General features: G+C 41.1%; 1 protein-coding gene across 1 annotated transcript in view; it reads right to left on the minus strand.

The window, feature by feature from the left end:
• Positions 1-23,306, minus strand: part of URB1 (URB1 ribosome biogenesis factor) — a 68,731-nt gene extending 45,425 nt beyond the window's left edge. The window contains exons 1-12 of the mRNA XM_084843589.1: positions 22,192-23,306; positions 20,332-20,471; positions 18,369-18,520; positions 15,722-15,854; positions 13,427-13,523; positions 12,756-12,841; positions 10,284-10,409; positions 8,649-8,779; positions 6,697-6,892; positions 3,744-3,881; positions 2,165-2,338; positions 622-772 (exon numbers count right to left, since the gene is read on the minus strand). Of these exons, the coding sequence (XP_084699715.1) occupies positions 622-772; positions 2,165-2,338; positions 3,744-3,881; positions 6,697-6,892; positions 8,649-8,779; positions 10,284-10,409; positions 12,756-12,841; positions 13,427-13,523; positions 15,722-15,854; positions 18,369-18,520; positions 20,332-20,471; positions 22,192-22,330 (1,663 nt within the window). The 5' untranslated portion in view covers positions 22,331-23,306. The remainder of the gene's footprint in view (positions 1-621; positions 773-2,164; positions 2,339-3,743; positions 3,882-6,696; positions 6,893-8,648; positions 8,780-10,283; positions 10,410-12,755; positions 12,842-13,426; positions 13,524-15,721; positions 15,855-18,368; positions 18,521-20,331; positions 20,472-22,191) is intronic.
• Between the last annotated feature and the right edge of the window lie 4,252 nt (positions 23,307-27,558).

Below are 27,558 nucleotides of genomic sequence, written 5' to 3' on the forward strand. Positions count from 1 at the left end.
TAGTGAAGTACTTATGCAAAGTGGATGGGGTGCACAGATAAAGAAGGAAAAGAAGGTGGTAGGATTACTTCTGCTGCTTTCTTAAGAGCCTTCACAGTATTCCCTCCCTCTCTCTCTCACACACACACACACACACACACACACACACACAGGTGCTAGGTAAAAAGCTGCAAAATGGAGGGTGTGGAAGGGAGGCCATTAAGATCCAAGTGGTAAAGAGTTGGACAACTTCACTTGCCTCCCACAGGAAACTACTTCCACTGCTTTGTTGCAAGCCTTTCTTTGTGCAGCAAGAGCTGAAGCCAAGGACAGGATAAGGCTGTAACTTAGCTTGGAAAATGTCTGCCGTACCAATGATAATGCTGAATTTTGCATCCAATACAAATCTGGCAATGGCAAAATAGGCACAGCCCGGAGACTGTCATGGGATCACTCAAGAGGTTTCTTGAAACAGGAGCTTGGTTTTTAGAATTTGATTAAATGCTGTTAAAAGCGTCACTCCTACAGGAGGTCATTAACAGAGTTTTGTGAAAGAACAGAACCATGATGAATCATCTGATATGAATCATTAATAGCTACTGTTCAAATGCACTTTGGATAAGATGACTAAAGTCTTCCTACCATGCTCTCCATTTGTTTCATTGACCTCAGTTGTTTCCTCCAGAATGGTAGCAGCATATTCTTTCCTTCTCCCTTTCTGTCTATCTTGTTCCTTCTCTTCCTTTAGAAGCGACTGCCAGACGGCTACTATGTTAGTCATATCTGGTAAAAGCTAGGTTTTTAAACAAAACTGGCATCAGCTAATAAATACTGTTATATAATTCTTTTGACATCAGAATATGCCCATGAGGAATTATTTGCAAAGCCGTAGGAAAAAAATTGAGTATCTCCTACAAAGTCATACAAAAAGTTGGAGGCATTAACTTTTGTGAAAGTCTGGATTTCACGGTAATAATTATTTTAAATCCAAGGAACAGTTTTTGCTGTGGAAGGGCTACTTCAATTTATCCCTGTTAGAATAAATTACCCCAGCTGGTCAGAGGCAAGTTTAATTGTAATGGCTTACACGTCAATCTTAATTTTTAGATTAATTACAGAGCAGTTGCCAATGCTTGTACATCATTCCTAGCACATGCATTTCAAAGTAGAGTTTGTTTATTTCAGGGGTTCTCAAAGGTTTATTTTTTAATGCGAACCCTCAATTCAAAGATTCAAAACTGAAAGGTTTCAGTTCTAGGAAAATGGAAAACCATTACCTTATTTCTAGCAGTACTATATGAGCATCAGTCTATCCAGTGGAGTCAGAGGTGTGTTGGCAGAAGGGGACTTCCCTGACTCCTCCCCATGGCAACCTCCCCCCCACTCAACTGCCCCGCAAGGGTTTAGAGACCCTTTTGAGTGTGGCAGACTGTGGGCAATTGTTGGGTTAACTGTGGTTGTTTAACCCATAAACTACCCAGAGTTTCCGGATTCACACATCACAAAACATCCCAAGAACATTCCTGGGTTGTTGACTGAAAGCGGAAGCGACGAATGCGTGGTTCATTTAATGTATTTATTTAAAAGATTTCTTGGATGCCTTTCAGGGCAGAAACCCTTCCAAGGTGGCATACAATAATAAAACACATAACAACAACAACAACATGTAGTAATAAAAACAGTAAAAATACAGTAAAAACAGCAACAGCAGCAAACATTCTAAAAAACCCAGGAATTGCCACCATGACGTGCAAACCAGATCTGAAGAGTATCTGCTGAAATGTCAACGCAATTCCCCATACCTGACAGCCTTCAGACTTTCCCACTTAAACCTCCAAGTTGCTGGCTATGGAAGTTCTATTTTAGCTTATCCACTAATAGCTTTTATTGGCCAAGCATATCCTGAACCATTGCTTAAAAATCAGCCTAGCATATAACACAACAATGTCAAGAAACGCATTTACATAATTTAAAAAGTTTATATCCCACCTTTCACTTTCAGAGCATCATTCCCCCCCATTAAATATAAATCAATGTACTAAAAATAAAAAATCCAATATAAATACCTCTGGATATTCATCTCCACAGTTGCCAGTATACAGAAAAAGAGGAAGAGATCCTGAGCATACTGAAGCATTTTCTGTTCCACAAATTGCAATTCTATACCATTCAGTTTTATTTGTACCTTGCTAAGCGCTTCTCTGTATTGCTGTACAAATTCCTGCATGATGGATGGTGCATAGATTTCTGATTTCTCCCATATCTTCTCATTCAGGCAATACTCAATGTTTTTCAGTGCTCTTTTCAGAATCGTTGATACAAGCGAAAATATTGTATGTTTCACTGTTTTATTGGCTATCTACAATAAAAGAAGTATAAACTGTAAATGTACTTATAACAACCTACTGGAAAAAGAGAAGTCAGCTTATGCAAGAAAAGGTGCAAAGAAAGGGAGGGACATCAAGGTGATCGAAGCCAAAAAAGGATGCAATGTCTTAAAATAATGCTTGAAATGAAAATATTTTAAGATATAATATGCCTAACATATTTCAACATATTGCCTTCCTCAGGGACACTACGGCCCAGTTCACACATAACAACTAACCACGGCTTCTTTAACCCACTGGTAGTTGGGGGTCAGGCAGGAGGGAGCAAGTGCGCTGCCTCTTGTCTGCTCACTACTTCCACTTTGTTTCTGGTTTAGAAAACAATCCAGGAATGGCTCCATTCCTGGGTTGCGCTCTATGACATGTAAACCTGGAACTCTTGGGTTGTTGAGGGAGAAACAACCCAGAGTTTTAACCCAACAACAAACCATGGAACTGGGCAGGTTAGCGGAGTTTGCAGAAGGGAGTTCCGCTGACCTATCCTGTTACAGAAATGAACATTTCCAATTGTTTCTGGGATTACTGTCAGAAGCATTAGTTTCTGCTGCACAAGCAGTGGGTCCTGCAAACACAACGGAACCAGCAGGAGCGCGGTACTGCCCAGAGAAGCCAGCAATTCCTTCAAAAGCGCATAGCTAATCAAAGCAAGACAAAGAAACAAAACCCATATCTTCTTGTTGCTCAGACGATTAGACGAAACTGCTTCTGTTCTTTCTTTTAAAAAAAAAAGTTAAACAGGAGACTATTTTCCTGCCTAAAACAATGTCTCTTTATTTACAATATGGCTGTATTCATATGTAACGTTATACCATTGTTTACCTTAACCAAAATGAGCCTGTGTAAACCTCAGGCTTGCAAAATCTTCCCCTTCCCCCTGCTCCTGAAAGAGAAATACTGGAAGCCTCTGATTTAGTTTTTGATTAACCACAACTTAGCATTACATCTGAACTCTAAAGTGTGGCTAATCTTAACCATGGTCTACTAAAACAAGCCAGCTTCATAAATCATGGTTTAAAGTTAGCTTCTTTTAGTTAACCATAGTTAAGACTAACCACAGTTTGTCTGGGTTTCGACGTAATGCTAAACTGGGATTATTTGAAAACAAAAGCTTTGGAACTCCTCCCTGGGACTGCACCAGAGAAGCAGGGGGTGGAAGCATGCGAGCCTAAGGCTCGCACCAACTCGTTCTCATAACGCTAAACTATACATATGCAGCCAATGCATTCCTGCAACTACTAGAATCGTAGAATCATAGAATACTATATATTTCTGTAGAAGATACATTTTAAAAAGAATAGTGCCAGAAAGGGAACTTAGGGGAAAAAGCCCCGCTCCCCTAACTTAGACTACACTTAGACTATAAAAATAAGTTCTTACATTTAATCCTTGGGTGAACATGGCTTTATTACACACTGCTGGAATGGTTGTCACCATCACCATTGAAAGCAATCTAGGAAGGGGAATAAACTCTGTCGTTTTAAAAGCATTAGAAACCTCTGGCTGAGCCTCATAGATCTGAAATTTTAAAAGAAAAACACATATTTTTAGACAGTACTAATGAGACCATGGTCCCTGCAACCATGTCAACTGGAATCATAATAACAAAACTGTTCTAAATGCCCACTTGCACACCGAAGGAAGGGAAGTTAAAAGACAGACAGAAGATGCCATTAAAATAGGAAAATTGTTGCACAAAAGCATCAGTGCAGCCCTAAAACTAATAATGCAGAAAAAACAGGGTCGGTAAAAGCAGTATTTAACCGCTAGTTCCTAGGGGACCTTCTTCTCATTGATCTGGCACTGGAAACCAAAACAGGCCCACATGCCAGAGCAACAGCAATCATCAGCATTCCTGCATGGAAAAAGTCTCCATGTGGCCCAAGAATGGCATACAAAGACTGGGTTCAGACAACACGATAACCTACGATGGGTTAAATAAGCCACAGTGGCTTATTTAACCCATCGTAGGTTACCATGTCATCTGTCAAGCATTTTTTAATCCACGATGGCTTATTTGGCTGAAAAAAGCCACTTTGATAACCCTTACTGGTTATGTAACCCACCATGGTTTATCGTGTCGTCTGGCACTCTATGGTGGTTAAAGGGTATCACCGCTTGGCAAGAATGTAAGAAACCCCTGCCGCTCTTGCCCAGCAGGGCCATGATAGTCATTCCTGATCACACCCAAGCCCCCTTCCTGCCTGGTCCCAATCGGGGTTAGGTCCCATTTTTTCCTATTTCCCCAGCCCCATTTTGCACAAAGTGGGGCTTAGGTAAATAAAGAAAAATTTGGAAATTGGGGCTCGGGGGGGAATCCACCCCCTGCCAATGACTGTGGGGGCAGCACAGTACTTGGCAGTGGGTTGGATTTTGCTACCCGCCACCTGATTTACGCCAGGAGAACTTTGAAAATAAGGCTCCATTGACTTGTATTAGATTTTCAAAGTGCCCCTCAGGAAAATTGGTGGTGGTGGTGGGAATCCCACCCTACTGCCATGGGTCCTTGGGGCACCAGGAACCACGGCGGGCGGGGGGGGGGATTCCCACCACCATCACTTTCACAAAGCATGTGACGGGAACAGTGGCTTTTAAGCTACTCATAAGCCACCATGGCTTAAAGTGACGTCTGAGTGCAGCCAATGAAGGAGCAGGGAACTTTCTAGAGCCAGCACACACACACTAACATCTCTAGGTAGGTGGCCACATTAGTCTGTTGCAGCAAAAACAACCAACCTTGGGGACAAACACATTTATTATGGCATTAGCTTTCATGAAGTACAGTCCACTTCCCACTTCTTACAGCGGAATTTAGTTGTTGCAGTCCAAACATCTGCCTGTTTGTAAAAGCTATGACAAAGAACAGGACTGGGCTTCCCTGCACGCTCTGCAGTACACACATTAGTGCTCTTTCCATTTTAATGTAAAATTGTTTGAGATCAATTGTTATGATTGTTATCTCAATTGTTTGAGATCAATTGTTATGATCTTTTCCCATAAATTGCACTAACATTTGCTTGTTTTTCAAAATCAGTTAAATATTTATACTACCTTCTCACGTAAGAGAGACATTTTGGGCAAGTTTACCTTATCGGTCACTTTACATCTCCATATACTTTCACAACCCCCACCCCCAAATCAAAATGAGACAAAGCGGACACAGGATGCTATTACCATCCCAAACCCATCAACAGCTTTTAGCCTCCTTCACCCTCTCGTACCATATCTGTTCTTGACAATACTGCAAATTTAAAGTTCTTCCTGTTTAGGATAACTGAGTATTTAACAAAAAATCTACTGTTACACTTCATAAATCATCATTAAACCACTGCCGTCTAATTTATCCATTGCTGATATCAACCTCTAAGTAAATAAGAGATTGTATATTATACTGCTTTAAAAATAAGTTTTTTCATGTTTATGAATTGCTTTTTCTGCAAGCATTTAAGGGAATGTATTAGGAATAAAGGATATGTATCAATATCAATCTAATCTAGAAAACAAAACACAATCACATTTTCTACAAATACAACTGGTAACACTTAGCAGTAAATCAGCTTACACCAGGTAAATGATTTTTAACCCAAAGGCCTTTCAGTCACACAACAGTTTCTTTAGCAACCTATATAAGGTAACCCTGACACAGACTGTGATGCAGGAATTCAGTAAACACAGGGAAAGGTAATCATATATTGGCCGCTATTTAATCACCTGTTTTGAGTTAATACTGTACTCTTTCTGAAGGACTCAGGGGGGATAACAGCAATTAAGACCACTGCCTATGTATTACCATCTTGCTTTCTGCTTATTGTCAGAATTGTTGATACATCCCACACAAGTGGAATGTACTGGTTTAAGTGGCCCTATCCGGAGATTTATCTCTCTGGTTATCTGGAGAGCTGTCTATCTGGATAACTTGCCTCAGTTAACCATTTCCTAATGGCATTCTGTCTGGACTACTCTAATGCATTCTACATGGGACTTCTTTAAAAGACGGTTTGGAAACTTCAGCTGGTGTGGCTGCCTGCATATGGGGGGCGGGGGCTAGATCTGGACAGGAGGGGGGAACCAGAGAAGTGCCATGTTTACACAAATACAGCACAGCTTGGATCAGACATTATTTACTCACATGGTGAGAAGGTGCGGGAGAACAGCAAGAGTGCCCAAAGTTTTGACTGAGATTTCTCCACAGTAAGCAATGCTTGAACAGGTCCTTAATTGAAGTGATCCTTTTTACTAAATTACACTTAAATTACTATGATCTCAATAACAGCAGAAATGTTGGTAAGGGTCATTTTCATGTACAAAAAGGTATACTTTATAGTGTTCTTACCTTCCTCAGCAATTTCATATTGTCTAGCCAAGTTGATTTTAGTCTGGGAACAAAAGAATACTGGGACTCCTTGAAGTATCTGTTCAGTAAATCTGGGCACACTTTGAAAATGTTCACCATAAGATCAGCAACCATTTCATCTTCTACAGCAGTCTTTAGACACAGGAGAAAGTGTAGAAGCACCAAGTTCCCTCCTCTAATACAGATGTTGAAAGAACAATCACAATAATACCATCTGTCATCATCATTATAATCAAAATACAAAAATGCTAACAGTGGCCTGGATCCAAAGAGCTACATTAGGGGCTTGAGAATGCTCAGTGGAATTTTTTACTTTTCCCTTTGACAGTCGGATCCCCCGTCTTTTTCACCAACTGCTTTTCAAACTTTCCTCCGTTTCAAAACAGGCTTGCCATGAAGCAAGGGGAGCTGCTGTTTGAGAAACAACAGTCCAAAGCTCCCTTAGGTGCACGAAACTAGTGATGTGGTTGTTGGGATGCAGGCCAGCATTATAACCAGTCTAAAATCTGCTGTTGCTTTTGACAGAGAGAACCTAAAACAGCCACCGAAATTATAGGATTTTAATCTAATCTAGGCACTTTAGATAAACGAATTAGCAACACATTTTATTCCATTTCATCTGCAAGAAACAGTAGCCTATTCAGGCATTCAAACAAAGGGTTAAAATCAATGCGTGAGAAGCATTGCAGTCTCACCCCTCTCCCTTGTTGCATTTGTTGTCCTCAACTTGTGGAGGGCAACAGTCTGAACAGGACAGCCTCCTGTATCCATGGAGGTTCTCCATATGAGACAGAATGCAGATTTTCCAGTGTCCTGGCTCAAATAGAGATCCTCCAGATACAGGAACCTGTCCTTTTCAGACTGTTGTACTCCATGGATTGAGGGTGACAAACGCAACGAAGCAAAGGGGTGGGTCTGGAGCACTCCTTTTCCTCATGCATTGATTTTAACCCTGTTTTGAGCACTTGAATAGAGCCAGTATCAGCTGGGAATTTGAGTCACGGGGATGACAGATAGCCCAGGTACTGTGAAAACTAATTATGAGTCATTCCCTCAAAGTCAAGAAATTCTATGATATTTGGAATCAAAGACAATAGTTTGGATCCAGACTTAGTCATGCTTCAAGCAGACCCACTGACATCAATGGGACTTAAGCTACTCCTGATGACTAACTTAAGTCCCATTGATTTCAGTGGGTCTACTTGCAGTATGACTAAGTCTGGATCCAACCCAATACATTTCAGGTTATTTTTGTTTACTTTTTTACCTCACTAGCATCCTATTTTAAGCTTTTCTCTGCAACCATAAAGTTCGTAAGACCATTAATCAAATAAGATGCTTACAGCAGGTAAACCACTCTCCCACAGAGGGCTACTGCCTGCACATGTAGAAAAATCTCTCACAGCCAAAGGTCAGCATTTTAGAGAACCTTCAACTAGGTAGGCTGTTATACAATAACTGCAACTCCCATAGGGGAAATAAGCCCCAGTCAACCCATTTCTATGTTTAAATCAAAGTAGAGATTCCCATAATTATAACAAAATCTACAAAGCCCACAAAAATCACTTTGGTTTCATATGAAGACCACAGATATTGCCCACTCTGGAGTTGAGACTTAACAGGAAGCTGAGGGAATAAAGAAACTTGGGATTGGAAGATAGCCAAGGAGTAGCCAGAACGCGGTCAAGCTCAAAGCATCAAGGGTGGGAGTAGATACAGATGTTTGGTTATGGTTTCTAGATGAGGAAGCCAAGAGATGGAAGTCTTACTACATCAATCCCTCCCTTCTATATGGCGGCCACAGAATGGAGCTCCAACACTCACTCCATAAAAGAAATGCAGGACTGAAGAAAATACTTCAAATGATTTAGCTCTAAGCTTAAACAGAGCTGGAAAAAAATATCAGATTTTCAAGCACTTGAATATATTACCTGCCAGATGTGCCAAGATTTGGATCATAAAAGTTAATGCCATGTTTTAGAGAACAACAGAGATCCATTAAAAAATTATGAACCAGTTCTCTGACGAGGAGCTTTCCTGCCTCTTCAGGATCCTGGGAAGCCTGCAAAGAACAGAAACATTGGGGGAGAAATTAAAGTTTATTAGTGTTGATTCATTCAGTATACTCAAAAGGGAAGGGACCATAGGGCAGTGGTGGAGCTCATGATTTGCAGACAGACGTTCCCTGGTTTTATTCCTGACATTTCCAGTTAAAAAGAACAGGGAACAGGTGCTGTGAAAGGCCCCTGCCTGAGCTCCTGGAAAGCAGAGTAGACAATACTGGGCTAGGTGGACAGTAGTCTGACCTGGTATAATGTTTCTAGCTGGGGCAATATGGATCAACCCAGAGGCCCTGCTGCATATTCCCTCTAGCTGGGAAGTAAAATTTGAGATGGCCCAGTGTCACACCTTCACATGCACAAGTCATGACATGACAAATGGAGACCTAACAATGAACAACACCTCGCAGAGTCTCAGAGTGTAGCAGCCATATCATATAGGCTAAGGTCATAGTGATATGTATATCATGTTCTCTGCTGTTCTCTGCTTATCATGGCTACCCTATAACCCATTTCTTGTATTATAAACAATGGTGCTAGGAGAGGAAATGCTGAATACTGCAAACCCACAAAGAAAGGAGCGGGGGAGATTTTGCATATGTGTCATAATGTCTATAAAAACAATTTGCTGATGTAAATCGGGGCTTTTGGCTCTTTGGAAGTAATTCCAGCCATAAAGCCCACGCGTTAAATAAAGAAAAACTCTTTTTCCTTCACTCCGTGGTCTCTCTGACTCTGAGTTCTGCAACAAGAGAAGGGGAAAACGCAAACATTCCACCATGGTCAGGGGAGCAATACTGAACAATGAAACATTGGCCCAGTTTGTATGACCCGGAGGGTTATCCTGGATTAATTAACCCACAATTAGCCATACTGTGTGTGGCCACCATTATGAATATGCAACCTCTAACTGGGGCAATCAGGGTTTGCGGCACGTTGTATCAACCTGGCCATCGTGATTTAATCGAGGATTAAACAACCCACACTTAACCCTCAATTAGTTGGGTTAAGTGTGGATTGTTTAACCCCAATTAATCTCCACAATGGCTGGGTTCGCACAATACAATGCAACCTCCAATCAGGGCATATTCAAAACTGGCGGTCGCACATACCAGGGCTAGTTATGGGTTAATTAAACCACGATAAGCCACTGCGTTGTGCAAACTGGCCCAGGGTAAAGCTGGGGAAGTTCTCTGTTCAACGCAAGTATGCTGGTTTAGAAAGAGGCAGAGGAAAAGAGATTTTTTTCAGTTCCTTTGGTATTTACAACTGTGTATACTATCGGTAGCTGCTTACACTGGACATAACTGGATACCATTTTCTCCACAAATAGCATAAATCGCTACTCTTTACATTAGGCAAAATAATTTCACCTTACTACACGAGGTTGGGCACGGCCTTTCTTTTCCTTTCCTTTTTCTCTTCAGGTAATATACAAGGGTAACTGTTTCTGTCTGAGTTACACAGTTTAGGAACACAGAGAAAGATGGGAAGGCACTGCTATACCTTGACATCTTCAGTGCTGACATCAGGGATTCCATTCCAACGATAGAGCGAAGCAATGTGGTTCAATACTTCTGCGGTAAAAAAATGCACCTTCTGGGTCTTACTGATATTTTTATTGTGAACTACCTAGAAATAACACAACACACATCCTCAAATTTCAGGTGTAAAGCAGAAAAACTGAAGCTGTTATTTTTTTATTGCCCTTCTCCATTAACAAAGCAGAATAGAAGTTCCTCAAGATCAAAAGTTACATATTGGGCCTGGATACAGCTGTAAAGGCAAACCAAATCATCACTAGGGAGGAGATGCCCAAATGTGTCATAATATTTATGCACTGAAAAACATAAACAAAAATAAGATGAATCCATTATTTAATGCTCCAAAAGACTACTTTTATTTTTAAAAATAACACAAAAAAGAGGTAACCTTTAAGGACATAAATATAGTGACACAACTAAAAGAGAACAACAAAATCATTGCAGTCACTGGGCTCTGATTTCCTATGAGATAGCACCATGATCCCATGGATTCATCTTCCAGAACATACATGGGTGCTCTAGCTCAGTCCTCAAATGTAACACAGTTATGGGGAATATCCAGTGGTGTCATTCCACAAACTCAAATAGTGCTACTGGAGTTCAGCAGAGTCTTACTGTAGTGCAAGCAGTTAAGCATTATGCTTGCTCAACTGGTTGCACAATTGGTTTGTGCAAGTGTAATGCGCAACCACACGCACAAATTCAACTTTAGTTGGGTTTTCCTCTTGTGCATAGTTTGGAACCTAGTTTCTGCTAGCACAACATCATGTGCACTAGTTGAATACTGGCCTATATCTTCACACCCATTATACAGTACACTGAAATACATTGGCAGGCCCAGCAACCAAGTACCTTTGTGGATAGTTTGAGGCACATCAAAACTAAAACAAACTGCAGGAGTGGGGAACATACATAGAGCAGAATGCACACGCTTGTCAGTGATGCAACATAAAGCCTGTTCTTTGTGATCATAGAAGTGAGGCATGATATTCAGTAGCCATTTTCCCCCTACAATAAGAATTATTCATTATTTAAATATATAAATATTTCCACTGGCACATCTGCTAACACTGGCATAACATCCTTATAATTTGGGATTCTACTAGCACAGCGTTGATTGCCCCATCACAAAAAATGTTGACTACTTCAAAAACAGCTAAGGGTGCAATCCTATGCATGGTTACACAGAAAAAAGTCCTACAACTCCCAGCATTCCCCAGCCAGTCATAATGGCTAGGGAAGTCTGGGAGCTGTAGGACTTCTTTCTGTCTAAACACTCATAGGATTGTACTTTCAGAGTTTTGTGAAAGAGACTCTTGTGAAGTCTTTCACAAGACTTCAGAGTCTTGTGAAAGAGACACAAGAGTCTTGTGGTATCTTAAAGTCTAACTAATTTAGTATGCCATAAGCTTTCATAGACTAGAAACTACATCAGATGCATGGTTATGCTAAGTTGGCAGATATATATATACATATGGCTATAGAGTAAAAAACTAAACAAAAATGTAAGTAGCGAGATCAGACGAAAATGAAATGCAAAAACTAGACGTCAACTATCATGTTAAGGCTTAAATGTATGTAAAATAATTACAGTAACCATTCATAAAGATGTGTTGAGATTAACACAAACATTCTGGCACAGGTAAATTAATTAATACCTATAACAGAGAGAAAAACTGTTACCTTGATTCAGGCCAGAGCTCAGAGAACTGAACTTCTTAATAAACTGAAATTCAGTAGTTTCACACTCTGAAGCTCCTTTGTTCAAAAACGGCTACTTTAAGATCAATAAGATCATATTTCCAGGATCAGTATGTCCCGGAAGGCTGAAATGTTCTCCCACTGATTTCTAAATATTGTCCTTTCTGATGACCAATTTGTATCCATTTATTCTTTTGTGTAGAGACTAACCTATTTGTCTTATGTACAATGCAGAACAGCATTACTGGCAGATATATAGCATGTATCACATTGGAAGACCCTTGATGTTGTCAGTCTTAGAGGTGCCATAAGACTCTGTTGTTTCTGCTGCAACACACTAACATGGCTACCCCTTCTGGAAAGTGAATACGTCAGAAAGACTTAGGATGAGACCCTAAGTATCCAGTTATTTCTACCGGAATTTACTCTTTAAAGCATCATAAACAATTAATACTAATGCCTTCATTGCTATCTAACCCTCACCACGCAAAGGATTATGTATATGTGCAAGGTACTTAAAACTTTATTAACAGTTGGTTTGCAACACTATAGGTTCCAGCTCTTAAGAGCATTTTATGTTCAAAGAAAAAACTCATAACAGAAATGCTGACAAACCCCAAACTGCAGCAAAACATCAAGTAATCAGTAAGTGGAGATTCTTTGGAAAACTACAGTAAAGCTATTTTCATCAGTCAAAGAAGATATTAAGGACAAAGCCATTTCAAGGGTGTACCTTAGTTGCCAATGTGGAAAGTAGAAGGCTAATTGTAGAAATTCTGTCTTCCTTTAATCCAGTCCTTAAAATATCTGGAATGAAATCTATAAGCCATTTTGAAGTGTTAAAACTGTGATTGGAAGACAGCAAGCATTTTTTTTAAATGAAATTAATTACATGAAGTATTTCCACTGATGTATAAGAGTATATTTTGGTCTATAAGGTAAACCAAAAGTGAATAGACTCAGAATAAATAATGAACACGTATCACAACAAAGGGTAGTTGACATTATGAACTCATTTTATACAGAAATATCTACCATATGGATAGAGAATACCCAGGGAAAGGCCCATCCAGCCCACAGCATACTCTCAGTCCTAAGGACCCTGCTTATACCTTCAACCACTAAACAACTCAAAACACTTACTCCAAAACTTAAGCGAGGGGCTCTTTAATCCCTGCCTCTGTCCATATAAATAGCAACATTGCAAAGCCAAAGTCCTCCCTTTACATATCATGACAGCTAACCGCCTTGGGCAAGACAAGACATGGGCAACGGGAAGCGAGCAACTCCCTCTTGAAGCTTCTGTCAATGAATTTAGGCCCCCACAAAGTCCAGAAATAGACATCGCACTTTACTAATAGAGGGAGTGATTTAGCCCCTTAAGACACAATACTGGTGAAATACCTTTTAACTCCAGGACGTGCATAAGGATTGTGTTGTCGCCAGCAATTAAAAAGGAAAGAGCATATTGGATATATGCCATACGGACATCAGGCTTGCCCTAAATAAATGTTAACAGATACTCAGCACATACGTTAAACCCAAATGCCCACATTGCAACAGTTGTAAAACATATTAAATACATATAAACAAAGAACACGATTGCAGTTTTAAACACACCATTCACAGACTGTTAAAAGCAGAAGTATTTGCGTATTTTTTATATATTTAATGGGGTGGATGGACTTTCCTGTTTTACCATCCATGAGAATCTTAGACTCACTTTATGTAGGGTTGTTGCTACCTCCACAGTGGCCTGGATATGTACAAAGGCTTTGGCTGTTGTGGTTTCCTTGCATGTTTACAAAAAACGCAAGCAATGCAACTCCCAGGGGATTAGGCGCAGCTTATTCAATACATAAACATAGAAGGAAGACAGACAATGTGAGCAAAAGCTTGAACTACGTAGGACCAACTGAAGAAGCAGCACTGATATGCCAGTAATGTGTTATCTCAGAGCCAATTCAAACACTTAAAACATGTTGTCAAAAACTTCCCTGCACACAGAAAGCTAGAATATCAGGAAGACAAATAAACCTTCCTAATGTGACAGCTTTTTATTAACAGCTTTCTGGTGTGGACAGCATTCAAACATGGGTAACAAGGCTGGTCAAGTCTTCTTTGAGGACTTGACCAGCCAGCCTCCAGGCACACACCTGTATAATCCCAAAGAAGTGTACCATGTGCCTTTTTGAAATTTCTGAATCAATGCATAGGCTCAATATGTGCGTGTGTGTGTGTGCACACATGTGTACTTGCTGTGAAAGTCACATGGTGACTTTGCTTTATCATTTTTTGTGAGATGACATTTGTGTGAAATAGCGCTCACATGAAAAAAGTGAATGTTACGTCAGAATGGTAACTTCTGACTTTTTCAAGTGGGAGCTATTCCATACAAATGCTGCACCAAAAAAATGTACTGTAGTCAAATCAACATGTGAGAACTTTAAAAAACCTGATTTAAATCAAGAACAGAAGCATATACATTTTTCCCCTTGTGGATCACTGCCCCTTTGAAGCGTACATATGTGCTATTGCTGCAGACAAGGCTAGCTAGCAACATAAAAGTGCAGGTGGGATTTTTAGAGTGAGATGAGTAAATCTCACAACATCTGAAGCTATCTTGTACTGAGACAAACCACTAATCCATTTAGCCCAGTATTTTATACATCAGGGAACTTGTGGCCATGTTGTTGGACTACAACTCCCATCATCTGACCACTGGCCATGCTGGCTGTGGCTGATAGGAGTTGAAGTCCAACAACATTGGGGGGGCGCAGGTTACCTACCCTAAGACTGACTGACCAGCAACAAGTCTAAAGTTGAGGACTTGACCAGCCCCATTACCCAAGATCCTTTCACTGAAGCTCCCATGGACTGAGCCTGGAAGTTTCAGCATGCAAAGCATGTGCTCTATCACTGTGTTATGGTCCTTTCTGAAGAACCCTCTGTCTTATCCTCATCTCAACTCAGATTGGGAAGCTTGCCTTTCTTTTCTTGATCATGCTTTGCATGTTTTTCAGATTTTGCGAGTTTCTTTGGTGAGAAACACCAAACAAATATGGAATATGCTTATTTACAAACGCAAGCAGCTCCTATCCAAAAACATGCAGATCTCAGCAGTTTTTTCACTACTATCACTACTACAACTGATACTGTAAAAAATAGTTTACAAGGAGAACCAGTGTGGTGTAGTGGTTGGAGTGTTGGCTGGGACTGCCACTGATATAAAATATAACTGATTACATTTATGGCAAATGAATATCTCTCATGATTTGTCATTAAGCCAGTTGCGGTGCAGTGGCTAGAGTGTTGGACTGGGACTTGGGAGATCTGAATTCTAGTCCACACTTGGCCATGAAACTCACTGGATGACTTTGGGCCAGCCACTGACTCTCAGCTTAACCTACCTCACGGGGTTGTTGTGAGGTTAAAATGGAGAGGAGGAGAACCATGTAAGCTGCCTTCAGTTCCTTGCAAGAGGAAAAAATGTCAGGCTATAAATGTAAATGAATAAATAACAATCTATGAGACTCTCTGTGAAACATAAATAACAATCTATGAGGCTCTCTGTGAAACAGAAGGAAACAGAAACAGCACTAACCTCAGAGATAAAAATATAGGAGACTTGCTGACTTTCAACATCAGAGAAAACAAGCATTCTTGATCCATTACTTATTGCAGACTTATTTCTCTTACCTTATAATCTCTCTTCTTCACCAAACTAGGTAGGAATTTATTATTGAAATCAAAGTGACTGTAGACATCTCTTGCAGCATCTGGCCCCTGTGCCACCATCGCTGATAGCAAGGTGAGGCACAGACGAGACATTCTGTATAAATAAAGCAGAAGAATGGGCATTGTTTAAACGATACAGAGGCAAACAAACCAATGAAAAATTAAAAGGTGAGAACTGACATCTTTGAAATAAAAGCATGCTGTTTTCAGCAGATGCCCTGTAGCATCCAGTCACTCCAAATATATTCAAGTTATTTAACATGCAACACACATGTGCCATCTGTCTCATGCAGAAGGCTTGCGTGAACAAGGAATGAACAAATGACAGTGCCTCTTGAAAAGCATAACTAAGGAAAGCCAGGGAAGGGGAAAAGGGAGTTCAAATTTCCTTTAATACATAGAGTTTAAGCCACTCTTACTTTATTTTATTTAGAAAATGTATGATCTGCTTTTCAAATAAAATAAAGATTCTCAAAGTGGAGAATCTTTCTTCCTATGAATCTAACAGTGAGGGTAGCATAGTGAAGTGCAGCTCAATCCTTTGCATCACAGCCATGAACGCAACACATAGCCTTAGCCAAACTACTCTCTCTCTGTCAGCCTCAGCCTTCCATCAGTGCTATGGGGTAATACTGACCAAGGTTACAGTGTTACATTGTTGAGCTTACCCTGTCACTATTATTGAACTAGTTAACCCTTTCTTAAAATCTGCTGCTAAATGTAAAGGGAATGTGATTACTACTATGTATCCTGTTAGAGCCTAAGCCTGAATAAGGACCACAACCATGGAAATCAAATTCTGCAAGGCATCCAGGCTTTTGGTCAACTAAACTGGGAAATACTTTCAAGCCAGTATGGTGTAGTGGTTGGCGTGCTGGACTGGGACTCGGGAGATCCAGATTCAAGTCCCCACTCAGCTATGAAGCTCACTGGGTGACTTTGGGCCACTCATTGACTCTCAGATTCACAGGGTTGTTGTGAGGATAAAATGGAGAGGAGGATTATGTAAGCCGCCCTGGGTTTCTTGGAGGAAAAATGGTGGGATATAAAAGTAATAAATATTGTACCAAGCTGGACCTTCTGCCTTTTAAAGGACAAACACAAGCATATGCTAGGAACAAAAGCAACGGAAAAACTACCACCACACAAGCAACAGCCAAAATACTGCTTATGCATATGATGAAAAGCACTTGTACTAACAGTGTAGCACATTGTAAAGGAAGCTATATGGGAGTGATGCTTGCACAATATCAGCTGTTGATGACAATATTTGCTTGGAAGGTGAACTCAGGAATATTTATCTCATGCACTTCAAGCATTTGACAAGGAGATTAGCACAGGAGGATATATACTTGCAATGGAACTCTCTCTTGACTGTCACAACCTAAAGCCTAGCCCTACACTACATTGCAAGAGGCTTATTAAAAGCTGTTTGCAGCTTTTAATAAAGTTGTACAAGGACTAAAGGTTGAAAAAGTCAGGGAAAGCGTCATTGTACAACTCCATATGAACAGATCAAGGGAGCAATCTTATGGCCACTAGTCAGCAGCTAGACGGCCATAGGATATGTGGTTTTTCGGGAACTGACCTTCCCCACCTTCTGCGCTGCCTCACGGGCAGCGTGGAAAGGCCCCGTGCTCCCCGCTTGGAAGAGAAGCGTGGAGTGGCCAAAATGGGGCGTGCCAGGGCAGGGAAGGCGGAAATGCCAGTGTCGTCTGGCAGCCTCCTCCCCCACTCCGCCTTCCCACGGCTAGACAGCTGAAATTGGCCATCTAGCCACAAATGCAGGGCAGGAGAAGCATGGAGGGACCGATCCCCTCTGTGCTTCTCCTGCCCTGCACTGGATAGGTGGTTGCCTCTGAATTCAGAGGCGGGCACCTATCCCCATAGGATTGTACCCTAAGTAGCTCTCCAGAACAGGGCCAATAACTGTCACAATTTAAGAGCTGATGCAGTAATTTTCCCCCTATGTCATGGATACAGCAATACTATATGCACACACAGAAAAACACCTAGGATTTTTGGTATTATCACTTTAAGATACATGATTGAAGATCATAGTCCAAGTCTTTATACCCCACTCTTCCAGGCTAAACCCCATTACATTCTGGTCTCAAAGCTGGCCCGACCATTAGAAATTATGAGGCAGCCCACATCAATAGCAGATTTAGGGGCACCATTAAAGACAAACAGGTTTTTAGTTAATATACTTATTATTATAGTCAGTTATCATCATCATCATCATAAATACATGAATCTGGAAGCAAAAGGAAGTAGAGAAAGGTCATGGCAAATTAAAGTATCATCCACAGAATCAGAGTTGGAGGGGACCTTGGAGGTCACTGAATCCAACCCCCTGCTCAATGCAGGATATGCCATGCAGGATGAAGCTACAGCAACATTGGGAGATGGTAATTCTGAACCAGATATAAAGGGTACTTTGTATACTGTTCCACAGTCTGTTCTTTATGTGCTGTTCTAAGATCTGTTCTCAGGATTAAACAGGCATGATCATAGCCAATGGGAAAATGGTTTCATTGAGGTTCCAAACAAAGCTTGTTTCAGGCTAGCCACTATAGGCTGTACCTTTGGCTTGCAGCGAACTTACTTGTGACTTTCAGAGTACAGAGCAGCGTAAATTAATTTCATGGAGCTATTAATCAACTTCTTTACTATGTTCATCCCCACAACATGAAAATGGGACAGATCACTTGCCGTTCGCAACAAGATGCTTTCTAGAGCATGAAAGATTAGCAGCATCTGCAACATTCAAATATTTGATTAAACTTTCTTTTTAAGATAAAAATGGAAGAGCAAATGTTACTAAATGGATGATCATCATCCTAGATAAAAAATCATCATCCTAAATAAGGTATATTACATTGCAACAAGAAAGCAAGCTTTGAAATGAAAAAAGATAGCAAGTGCACACCCCTTCTATAATGGTCAACTCTAAATCAGAACACAAAATATTAAGGCAAAATTTGCATCCCCAAAGCTCCAGACTTGTAACCATCTGTAACAGACAGAGCTTTGGACTGTAGCCACATGAAGTCCTAATGTAGCTCTCCACAGAACTAGAGCTTTGGGTACTGCTGTACATTGGTCTTGAACAAGGGTGAGAAACCTAAAGCCTATGTGCCAAATCTGGCCCTTTTGCTTCATTTCATTTGGCCATTCAAATCCCTCCTCAGGCAGGAGGCTGTTCCGTGCTGGACTGCCTCCCACCTAAGAAGCGCTGACAGCTGGGCTACCCAGCGCTGATGTCTGAGAAGAGTTCTGAAAGTACAGAATGAGCCAGCTGACAACTGACTTATTCTGCACTTTCACCTTTGAAGGCTCAGATCAACCCACTGTCAGCTGTCCGATCCTTGCTTTCAATGGCATCCCTCTTTTTACTTATGTCTGGCCCACAACTGATGTTTTCTGTGAGTCAATGGCCCATGAGAGAGAAAAAAGGTTCTCCATGCTGGTCTAGATTTAAAGGAGACCCATATCCCACAACTGACAATTCAACCTTGTGATGATGTATTTTAAAAAAAAAATCTGCATTTAAAAAAGGATTTTAGCAGATGTGCTCCTCTTCAGAAGCCCTTCTGCACATGGAGAGCCGTTCTCACATAACTCTGCATACCTAATATAGGAGGAAGGGGACTTGACCTAACTCTTTGTAACTAGCAGAGTACTCTCACACCATCCTAGATCCAATGCCAGTAACATAGTACCCCCTCCCTAGGCAGGGAAGCAAAATAGCCATTCTGCTATTTGCAATTTTTTATTCAATGCATGACTGGGTGAGTGCTCCAGCAGAGTGAGAAAGTGCATAGCCAGCAAGGAAATAAAAACACAATAATTTTAAGCAGTAAAAATTCATGAAATAATGAGTCAGTTATCAGGGACAGGATATAGTTTTCCTGCATCTTGAACATTTGTTTTTAAAAAGCACTGCAAGATTGCTTCAGAACTTAGGCTACACAGAGTGAGAGTGGACAGCTACTGCCAATGCAATCCTATACATGCCTACTCAGAAGTAAGACTTGTTGAGTTCAATTGGCTTACTCTGAGGTAAGTTGGTAGAGGACTGCAGCCTTGACACACAGACGATAACCAGGGGGTGGTTATTGTGATACTTGAGCAGCCATATCCTTAATAACAATCACAATAGCAAGGAATACAATGTAAGGAGAAGAATCACATTTTCTTAGGTATGAAACACAATACATCCAGGGCTGAGAAAATAAAACAGAATTCTTGCAACCAATGTGTAACTGCAAGAGAATGTGGGACAAGAGTTAGGGTAGCAACTGCATAGGCCATAAATCCTGCAAGACAAAAAATATGAACTATTTCACTGGCTTATTGTGAGGGCAAAGAAAAACTATCAAGTGTTTCACACACATAGCACTAAACAGGACAGAAAATAAATATTATTTTAATAATGTTGAGGTTCCAGATGAGTAATTTGCTCTTTTTTGTTGCCTTTATGACGCAAATCAATGCTTGTTAAGTGAACACATGCCTCAGTGCACACTTAATCACAGAATGCTAAATTCAACAACTGAAATACTGACCTCACTTTCAGGACGCCTTTCACCATCCAAAAGTTTTAAAATTTCTGCACATTCGATAGAAACTTTTATGTATCCTTCTATAACATCATACTGTGCTGTTGACGGTAACGATTTAGCGATGGATATGAATGTTTCCAGACCTGGAACAAAACAAAGACTTATTGCTTCATTCAAAACATGTTAACCAATTATGACTGGCAACCCAACTACTTAACAGGCTTTATTCATGTACTGATTTGCAGCTCTAACTCTCAATTTAAAGATGGCCTAGTTTATCCATGGCTGAACTGAGATTTGATCCTGCATCTTATTTATTTATTTATTTATTTATTTATTGCATTTATACCCCGCCTTTCTCCCTCTCGCAAGGAACTCAAGGCGGCTTACATTATCCTCCTCCTCACCGTTGTATCCTCACAACAACAACCCTGTGAGGTAGGTTGGGCTGAGATTCTGTGACTGGCCCAAAGTCACCCAGTGAGCTTCCATGGCCAAGTGGGGACTAGAACCCGGATCTCCCGGCTCCCAGTCCGTCACTCTCACCACTACACTACACTGGCTCTCATCTTGATTCAACACCTGTCCGGTAGACCCCCTCTCCCCATTGCTGCCATTACTATCTAACCAATATAACCGCTGCGAAATGTGATGTGAACAGAACAGAAGCAAAGGTCGACAAAGAAATGTCACAGTCCTAACAAAGAGGAAAGTAGATTTAGTACAGTCCACCATAACAATGTAGGAGAAATGCATATGTATGTCCTATGGTAGTATGCCACTATACCAGTGGTCTATTTTACCTGAGTAAATCTGGGAGAACTAATTATTAGTGTTTAAGGGCAGAAAAAAAGCATTCCGTAGACAGACAAAAGTCCTACAACTCCCAGCTAGGAATTGTAGGGCTTTTTTTCTGTCTAAACATGCATAGGATTGCACCCTAAATAAAATTAATTCATCAAAGATGTGAGCAATCTTCCCTTCCTGAGGACAGGGTTGATCTCCTAACTTTCTGCCCCCTCCAACCATGTGATTTTAGACAGTGCAGTATATAAGGCGTCACTCCCTCTTCCTGCTCTGCATTAATTAATCTGGAATTACTTATACGATAAGAACTTGCAAGGATGGACTGACATGAAGTATTACAAATTAGAAGGGCCAAAAGTTACAATAATCTGTAATAACTACACCACCACCAAGGGTTCACAATCAATATGCAGATTGGATGCCTCTCCTTTTATAGGTATACTCTGAAAGACAGACAGGGGTGGAGAGAATGGGTAAAATCCAACCTAAGCCCTACGTATGAAGACTGACTGACATAAACGGGATTTATGTTAGTCGTGACTAACTGAAGTCTTAATAATTTCAGTGGGGCTACCCTACATAGGACTTATGTTGGATTTTACCCAATATTTTCAACTTTCACCTTGCTTGGGAATACCAAGTAATGGTTAAAGTTCTTTATCGAGTGCCTAATTCGCCTTAAATACTGAACAACATAATCGGTGGGGGAGCAGACAGTATTCAGCTACAGAAATCAGCAACAGAAATCAGCAACACGGAAATTGCCCGGGGTAGTGGGGACACTGTGGCAATTGGTTTAGTGCACCTACCCCGACCTGGTGCCTTCCAGGTGTGTAGGACTACAGCTCCTACCTGGCTGGGGGATGCTATGAGTTGTAGCCCAACACATCTGGAGGGCTGCAGGCTGGGGAAGGCTGGCTTAAGGATTCCCAGTGCTTGGCTACGGCTCAAGGAACAAACAGCAGGGGGAAAGAAAGGGAGGAGGGGGTGGTCCAGAACCAATCCGGTCTGGCGAGCACGTGGAAACAACAGCAGCAGCGGTACAGCTCCTCTCACCCTTCATGGCGGCGCTGGGGTCGCGCAGCATGGACTTGAACTGGGTCCCGGTGAACTCCGCTGCCTCGGTGGTGCGGGCCCGCTTAGGAGGAGGCGGCTGCTGCTTGGCCGAAGCCGGGCTATCGCGCTTGGCGCCCATGATCAGCGATAACCACCGCCAGTAGCCGCGCGCGGCGGAGCAGACGAAAGCCCGGCCGGCCCAGCTGCCTGCCGCAGCCGGAAATGGTCCGTCTCGCTTGCTCTCTCCTCGGGAAACTGCTGAGCGAGGCGGGTTCCTAACAGGACCGCGGAGGCCGCTTCGCTCTAGGTTGGTTAGAAAACTCCGGCGGGTCCTCCCTGTTCAGCGGCGTAAAAGGTCACAGAATCCGGGCCAGCGGACGGGGCCTTCGCTTCTTCAGTCCCAGCCATATGCCGCCTCCAGCTTCAGCCTCCCCCCACCCCCGCTTCGCGTCTGGCGCGTGCTGTCATTCGCAGGGCAAGAATTAGCTCTGTGGGAAGACCTAATGCCCCGTGGTGGGACTTGGATAAAAAAACGGTTCCCAGCTATGAGGTTTTCCCATATTCACTTGCAAGGGCAAATGTCTTCCCTGCGCTTGCAGCGCTTCTTAAGTGCAACACACGTTAGTCTAACTTAAGACCAATTCCTTTCAATGGGTCTACTGTAAGTAGGACTAATACAGGATACAGTCCCTTGTTCACTCCATCGTTGCGATTGTGGAGCGCGAGGGTGGTCTGCAGGTTTAGCTTTGTGGGGTTGAAGCTGATGTGAGCCAGAGTTGGGACGCTGGTTTGGACTCGGTGTCTGACTCTGGCCCTTCCCTTCCTAACTCCCACTCTTTACGGGAGCGTACTCAGTAACGACTGTTTAACACGGATCTCCCCCATCTACACAAGAGCACACCCTTATGCTCCGTGTTTATTAATTCGGGATAACTAAGGTAGGCTGCAATCCTAAACCAATGAACTCAAGTACTTACTTCTGGGTAAACAATTAGGATTGCTCTGTGTAGCACTAAGTAGGTTAGACTAGCACTCTGCCACTTTGGCACAGATTCTAAGCTGCTTATTGGGTTAATAATTTATGGTTTAGTATAATAAATTATCATGCAAGAATCATGCTCAAAACACCTTTTGAACTTTTTATTACTAAGAGAACAGGATGTAACATCAATCCCTGTAAATGAGAGCCACATATTTCAAGTTTCTACCTCACACTACTGTTGATTATAGTTATATATGTACTATTTATTTCCTTGTGGAAAGGAAAAGGAAAGGTTACTCCTGTGCAAGCACCGGGTCATTACTAACCCCTAGAGGGACGCCGCTTGGGCTGGCGTTTTCATGGCAGACTATAGCGGGGTGGTTTGCTATTGCCTTCCCCAGTCGTGACTGCCTTTCCCCCAGCAAGCTGGGTACTCCTTTTACCGACCTCGGAAGGATGGAAGGCTGAGTTGACCTGAGCCAGCTACCCGAGACCCGGCTTCCGCTGGGATCGAACTCAGGTCATGGGGAGAGTTTCGGTTGCAATACTGCCGCCTACCACAACACTTCTACAAAGGTGGTGGTGTTTATATTTCTCCAAGCAGTATTTGAGAGGCATGGTTTGCTAGTCTAAATTTTGTCTTTAGGGTTTAGAAATGCTTCCAGATGAAAGGGTTCTAGTGCTAAGAAGGCATCTTCTGTATTTCCTTCCAAAACAGATTTTCCACAATAAGAAAAAAGATGGACGAAGCAGTGGGAAAAGATGGGTGAGTTACAAGTGGATGATGATGACATCTGGACCCCCATAAAATAACTGTGATGGTGCAATAAGAATCTCACCTGGAAGCTTAGGTTAACATCATGAATTTGATTCTGTAATCAAATTCCCCACTTTGTGTGGTTCCAGATAAGGCTTTTATCCTGCAATTGCCCTGCCTCACACACATAATTTAACGGGGTGGAGTGTTCCAGATTATGTCTTCCATTTGTAACCCCCCCCCCATGTTTTCCCACATCATATGTCTTTTTTTCTTACCAGAAAAATAATCTCTTAAGGAGGAGAAGACAGAATACCTGCACAATGACTTTTGAGTGATAGTGCTAGGAGTCCTCCGACTGGAAAAACCCTGTATATCAAAGCACTGTACGATGAGGCTTAAATCAGTTTGTGCTTAAATCAATCTACAGAGTAGATGTAGTAGAAGTAACTCCTTCCTATGCCAGCTATAATGTGCATTCAGTCATGCTGTCTCTTCACAATGGGGTGGAAAACACTTTGCATCTTATTAATACCAATTGATTCCTCACCCCATCATTCGTGATGAATGACAGTGGGTGCTTCCAGATTAGGCTTTTATTGCCCTGTGTCATTCGTGGAATTTTATGGGAATTTCAAATGCCACCTTCCATTTATGGCCCTCCTGTGTTTTCCCAGCATTTCTTCTTACATCTCTTTTCTTACCACCAAAAATCCATTAAGGGGGACAAGACGGAATAGCTAGCTGCACTATGTCTTTTGGTTGGTAGTGCTAAGAGCCATCTGCCTGGAGGCACCCAGTGTCCCAGCCCATGCCATTTTGTGAACTTTTTTTTCTAATTTACTTCTAAAAAAACATTGTTAGTGTATTCCCTTATTGGCTGTGCATTCCCACTCTCTGTAACAGCAGCATCCGCACCACAACAGCAGTCCTACAGGCAATCCTGCAGAAAGACTGCATATTATATGAGGACAACATATTGTTTTACTGGACTTGGATAAGAAGAACTTGGTTATTGGTTAGTTTAGAAGTACAGTAAATAAATAGAGTGTGCCCAAATGTCATGCTCTGGATAAAACATATGCGGTGTTTTCTGTAATAGTGCTTTATTAATGTATTTTAAGTAAGAGTACAAAAACAAACACAACACTGCTTGACCAAAACATCAGTACATGTTAACATAGCACAATCCAACCAACAATAAGCACTTTTAATATGTCCCATTGATTTTGATGAGTTATGTGCATGTTTAAGGGCACAATCCTATGCAGGTTTAGGCAGAAAAAAGTCCTACAACTCCCAGTGTTCCCCAGCCAACACAGGACTTTTTTCTATCTGAACCTGCATAGGATTGCGGCCTAAATCTCTGCCACTAAAATCAATGAGACTTAAAATTTAGATGGATTGTATCCATACATGCAAAGCAAAAATAGAGCAACTAATAAGCTCAGGAAAGTTAGTGCAAGTTTTTCAGCTATATATTGTCTTCATAAACTAAATAAAAGACTTTAGTTGTATAGTGGAAATGGTAATTAAGAAGTTTTGATTGGATCACAAAGGATCTGATGTTGTAACTAACATGTATCATACTGCTACTTCAGTTAAATGGGGAAAGTATCTGGAAACCATAGCAAAAATTTCAGGCTACTGTATAGCAATTGCAAACAGTTAATTCTGACTTCTACTGAAATCAATAAAATCACCTTTACCAGAGTTGATTTAATTCAGCTTTACAACTAGGATCGTTGATTCCCACCACCCATTTTAAATAGGAATAAGCCCCTATTTTCCATTTTATGAATTCAAACTGATGGGAAATCTCCTTTTCAAACATCCAGGTTCTGGCTTAATCCATGCAGCAGAATCACTTCAGCTTGTGACATTTTAATTTTATAATGTAAGTGAAAAATAGAATTTGTAGGACTTTTGTTAACAGAAGTGGAATAGATAAGAAAAAGTTGTGTGTCGTTGGATTGCTTGTGTTCATTCCTATTTCCATAGAAACAGAGACAGAGTATGCAAACATGGGATGCCTCGTTTTAAACAAGGACCATATAGTGATTGTTTTAAACTACTTGCTCTGTTTCAACTAGTTCAACATTCATTTCCATAGAAACAGAGCCAGAAAAGTTTTTGTAGATTCCCCTTGGTGTCAAAGTGCAGGAAATAAAGTACTTTAAAATATTCTAGCTGGTGAGAAACACTTTCCCCTCTCCTGTAATTGGATTCAGACAAATAGAATTTTTTCAGACAAAGGGAGAGGCTGAGATGTTTAAAAATACTGGGAGCACATCAGCAATCTTAGAAAAGTAGTGAGACAGAGGCCTCCGCAACCTAACAGTGCTGTTAATATCATGGTATGCTGAGTTGTGCACTTCTTACTAATAAACTACTGTAGACTAACAAGCTTGGTTCCTCCTATTTTTCCGGACTGTTGCCTCTTTTTATAAAACTGACAACATCAATTTAATTTAAGTTTGGACTTATATAGAGCAAAACGTGACATGAGTTTAAAACTAGAGCACAGAGAGTGATTGAGAAACTAAAGAATAAAACATAGCTATAATATGAACTTGCTATCATTTATTTTATTTCTTTATTAACTAGTAATAGGCTGTCCTACAACAGAGTTCTCAGGGTTGCTCACAACAAGAAATAAAACAATTTGAAATTCATTAACAATAAAAACAACAATAGAAATATAAAAGAGCACAAAAACACAGTCACAGGTTAAAATTAATGCTAATACAAATTCAAAGGCCTGGGAAACTAATAAACTCTTCACCTGGTGCCAAAATGACTAAAACTAGGCTCTTCTTGTTTCATCCTTATCAAGCTGCTAGCTGAGTTATATGCATTGCTTGTATACTGAAACTGTTTTTGTTCTCCACCTGGTCTGTTTTCTTAGAAAAAGAGGGTGAGTTCAACAAATACGACACCATGCCTGACACTGAATTCTGGATTCTTGACAGTAGTCAGGACTCCAATCTGGGTTTCCTACAGGGTGAAACTGAGAGTTACCACCTTCCTTTCAAATGTGTTTTGATCAGTACACGAATTTGGGAAAAATGAAAGCAAAGCTTACTTTTTACCCCCTGCCAATGTGGTGCCAGAATGCTTACAGAAAGTACTACAAGTGAAAAGAGATGATTCTGTAAAACTGATTGTCAGTGCAATCCTATACATGTCTACTCGGAAGTCCTATTGAGTTCAATAGGGATCCCAGGTTCACTTATTCCTAGGTGAGTATGTATAGGATTGCAGTCTGCATGACACAATTTTAAAAGAACACTCTGACACTTAAGCACCAGCAATTTTTAAAAGACCATTCCTGCACAAATTGAAGCATCAGTTCAGTACGGATATAAAAATAAAAGAAAAAGTGGTCACTCAAAAGCTTCCTTCATGCCTTAATTGCATGAAGGGACTCCATTTGCTTAAGGGGAACTGCAACCGTGCTACTGGTCCTGTCCCCAACATCATATGGCTTCCCTAACCCTGCCCCTGATGTCCAGATGTTGAACATGGATGTCTGCAGAGGAAAAGCCTACATATGTAGACCAATTGCACAGGTTTCTAGCTTGCATGGAAGCCTGCATGTCTAGAGGTCTAGATGTATGGTCTCTTC

Source organism: Heloderma suspectum, chromosome 3 (genome assembly GCF_057233095.1).
Source record: "Heloderma suspectum isolate Gila_16-S chromosome 3, 16-S_ref, whole genome shotgun sequence".
Taxonomy (NCBI): Eukaryota; Metazoa; Chordata; class Lepidosauria; order Squamata; family Helodermatidae; genus Heloderma; species Heloderma suspectum.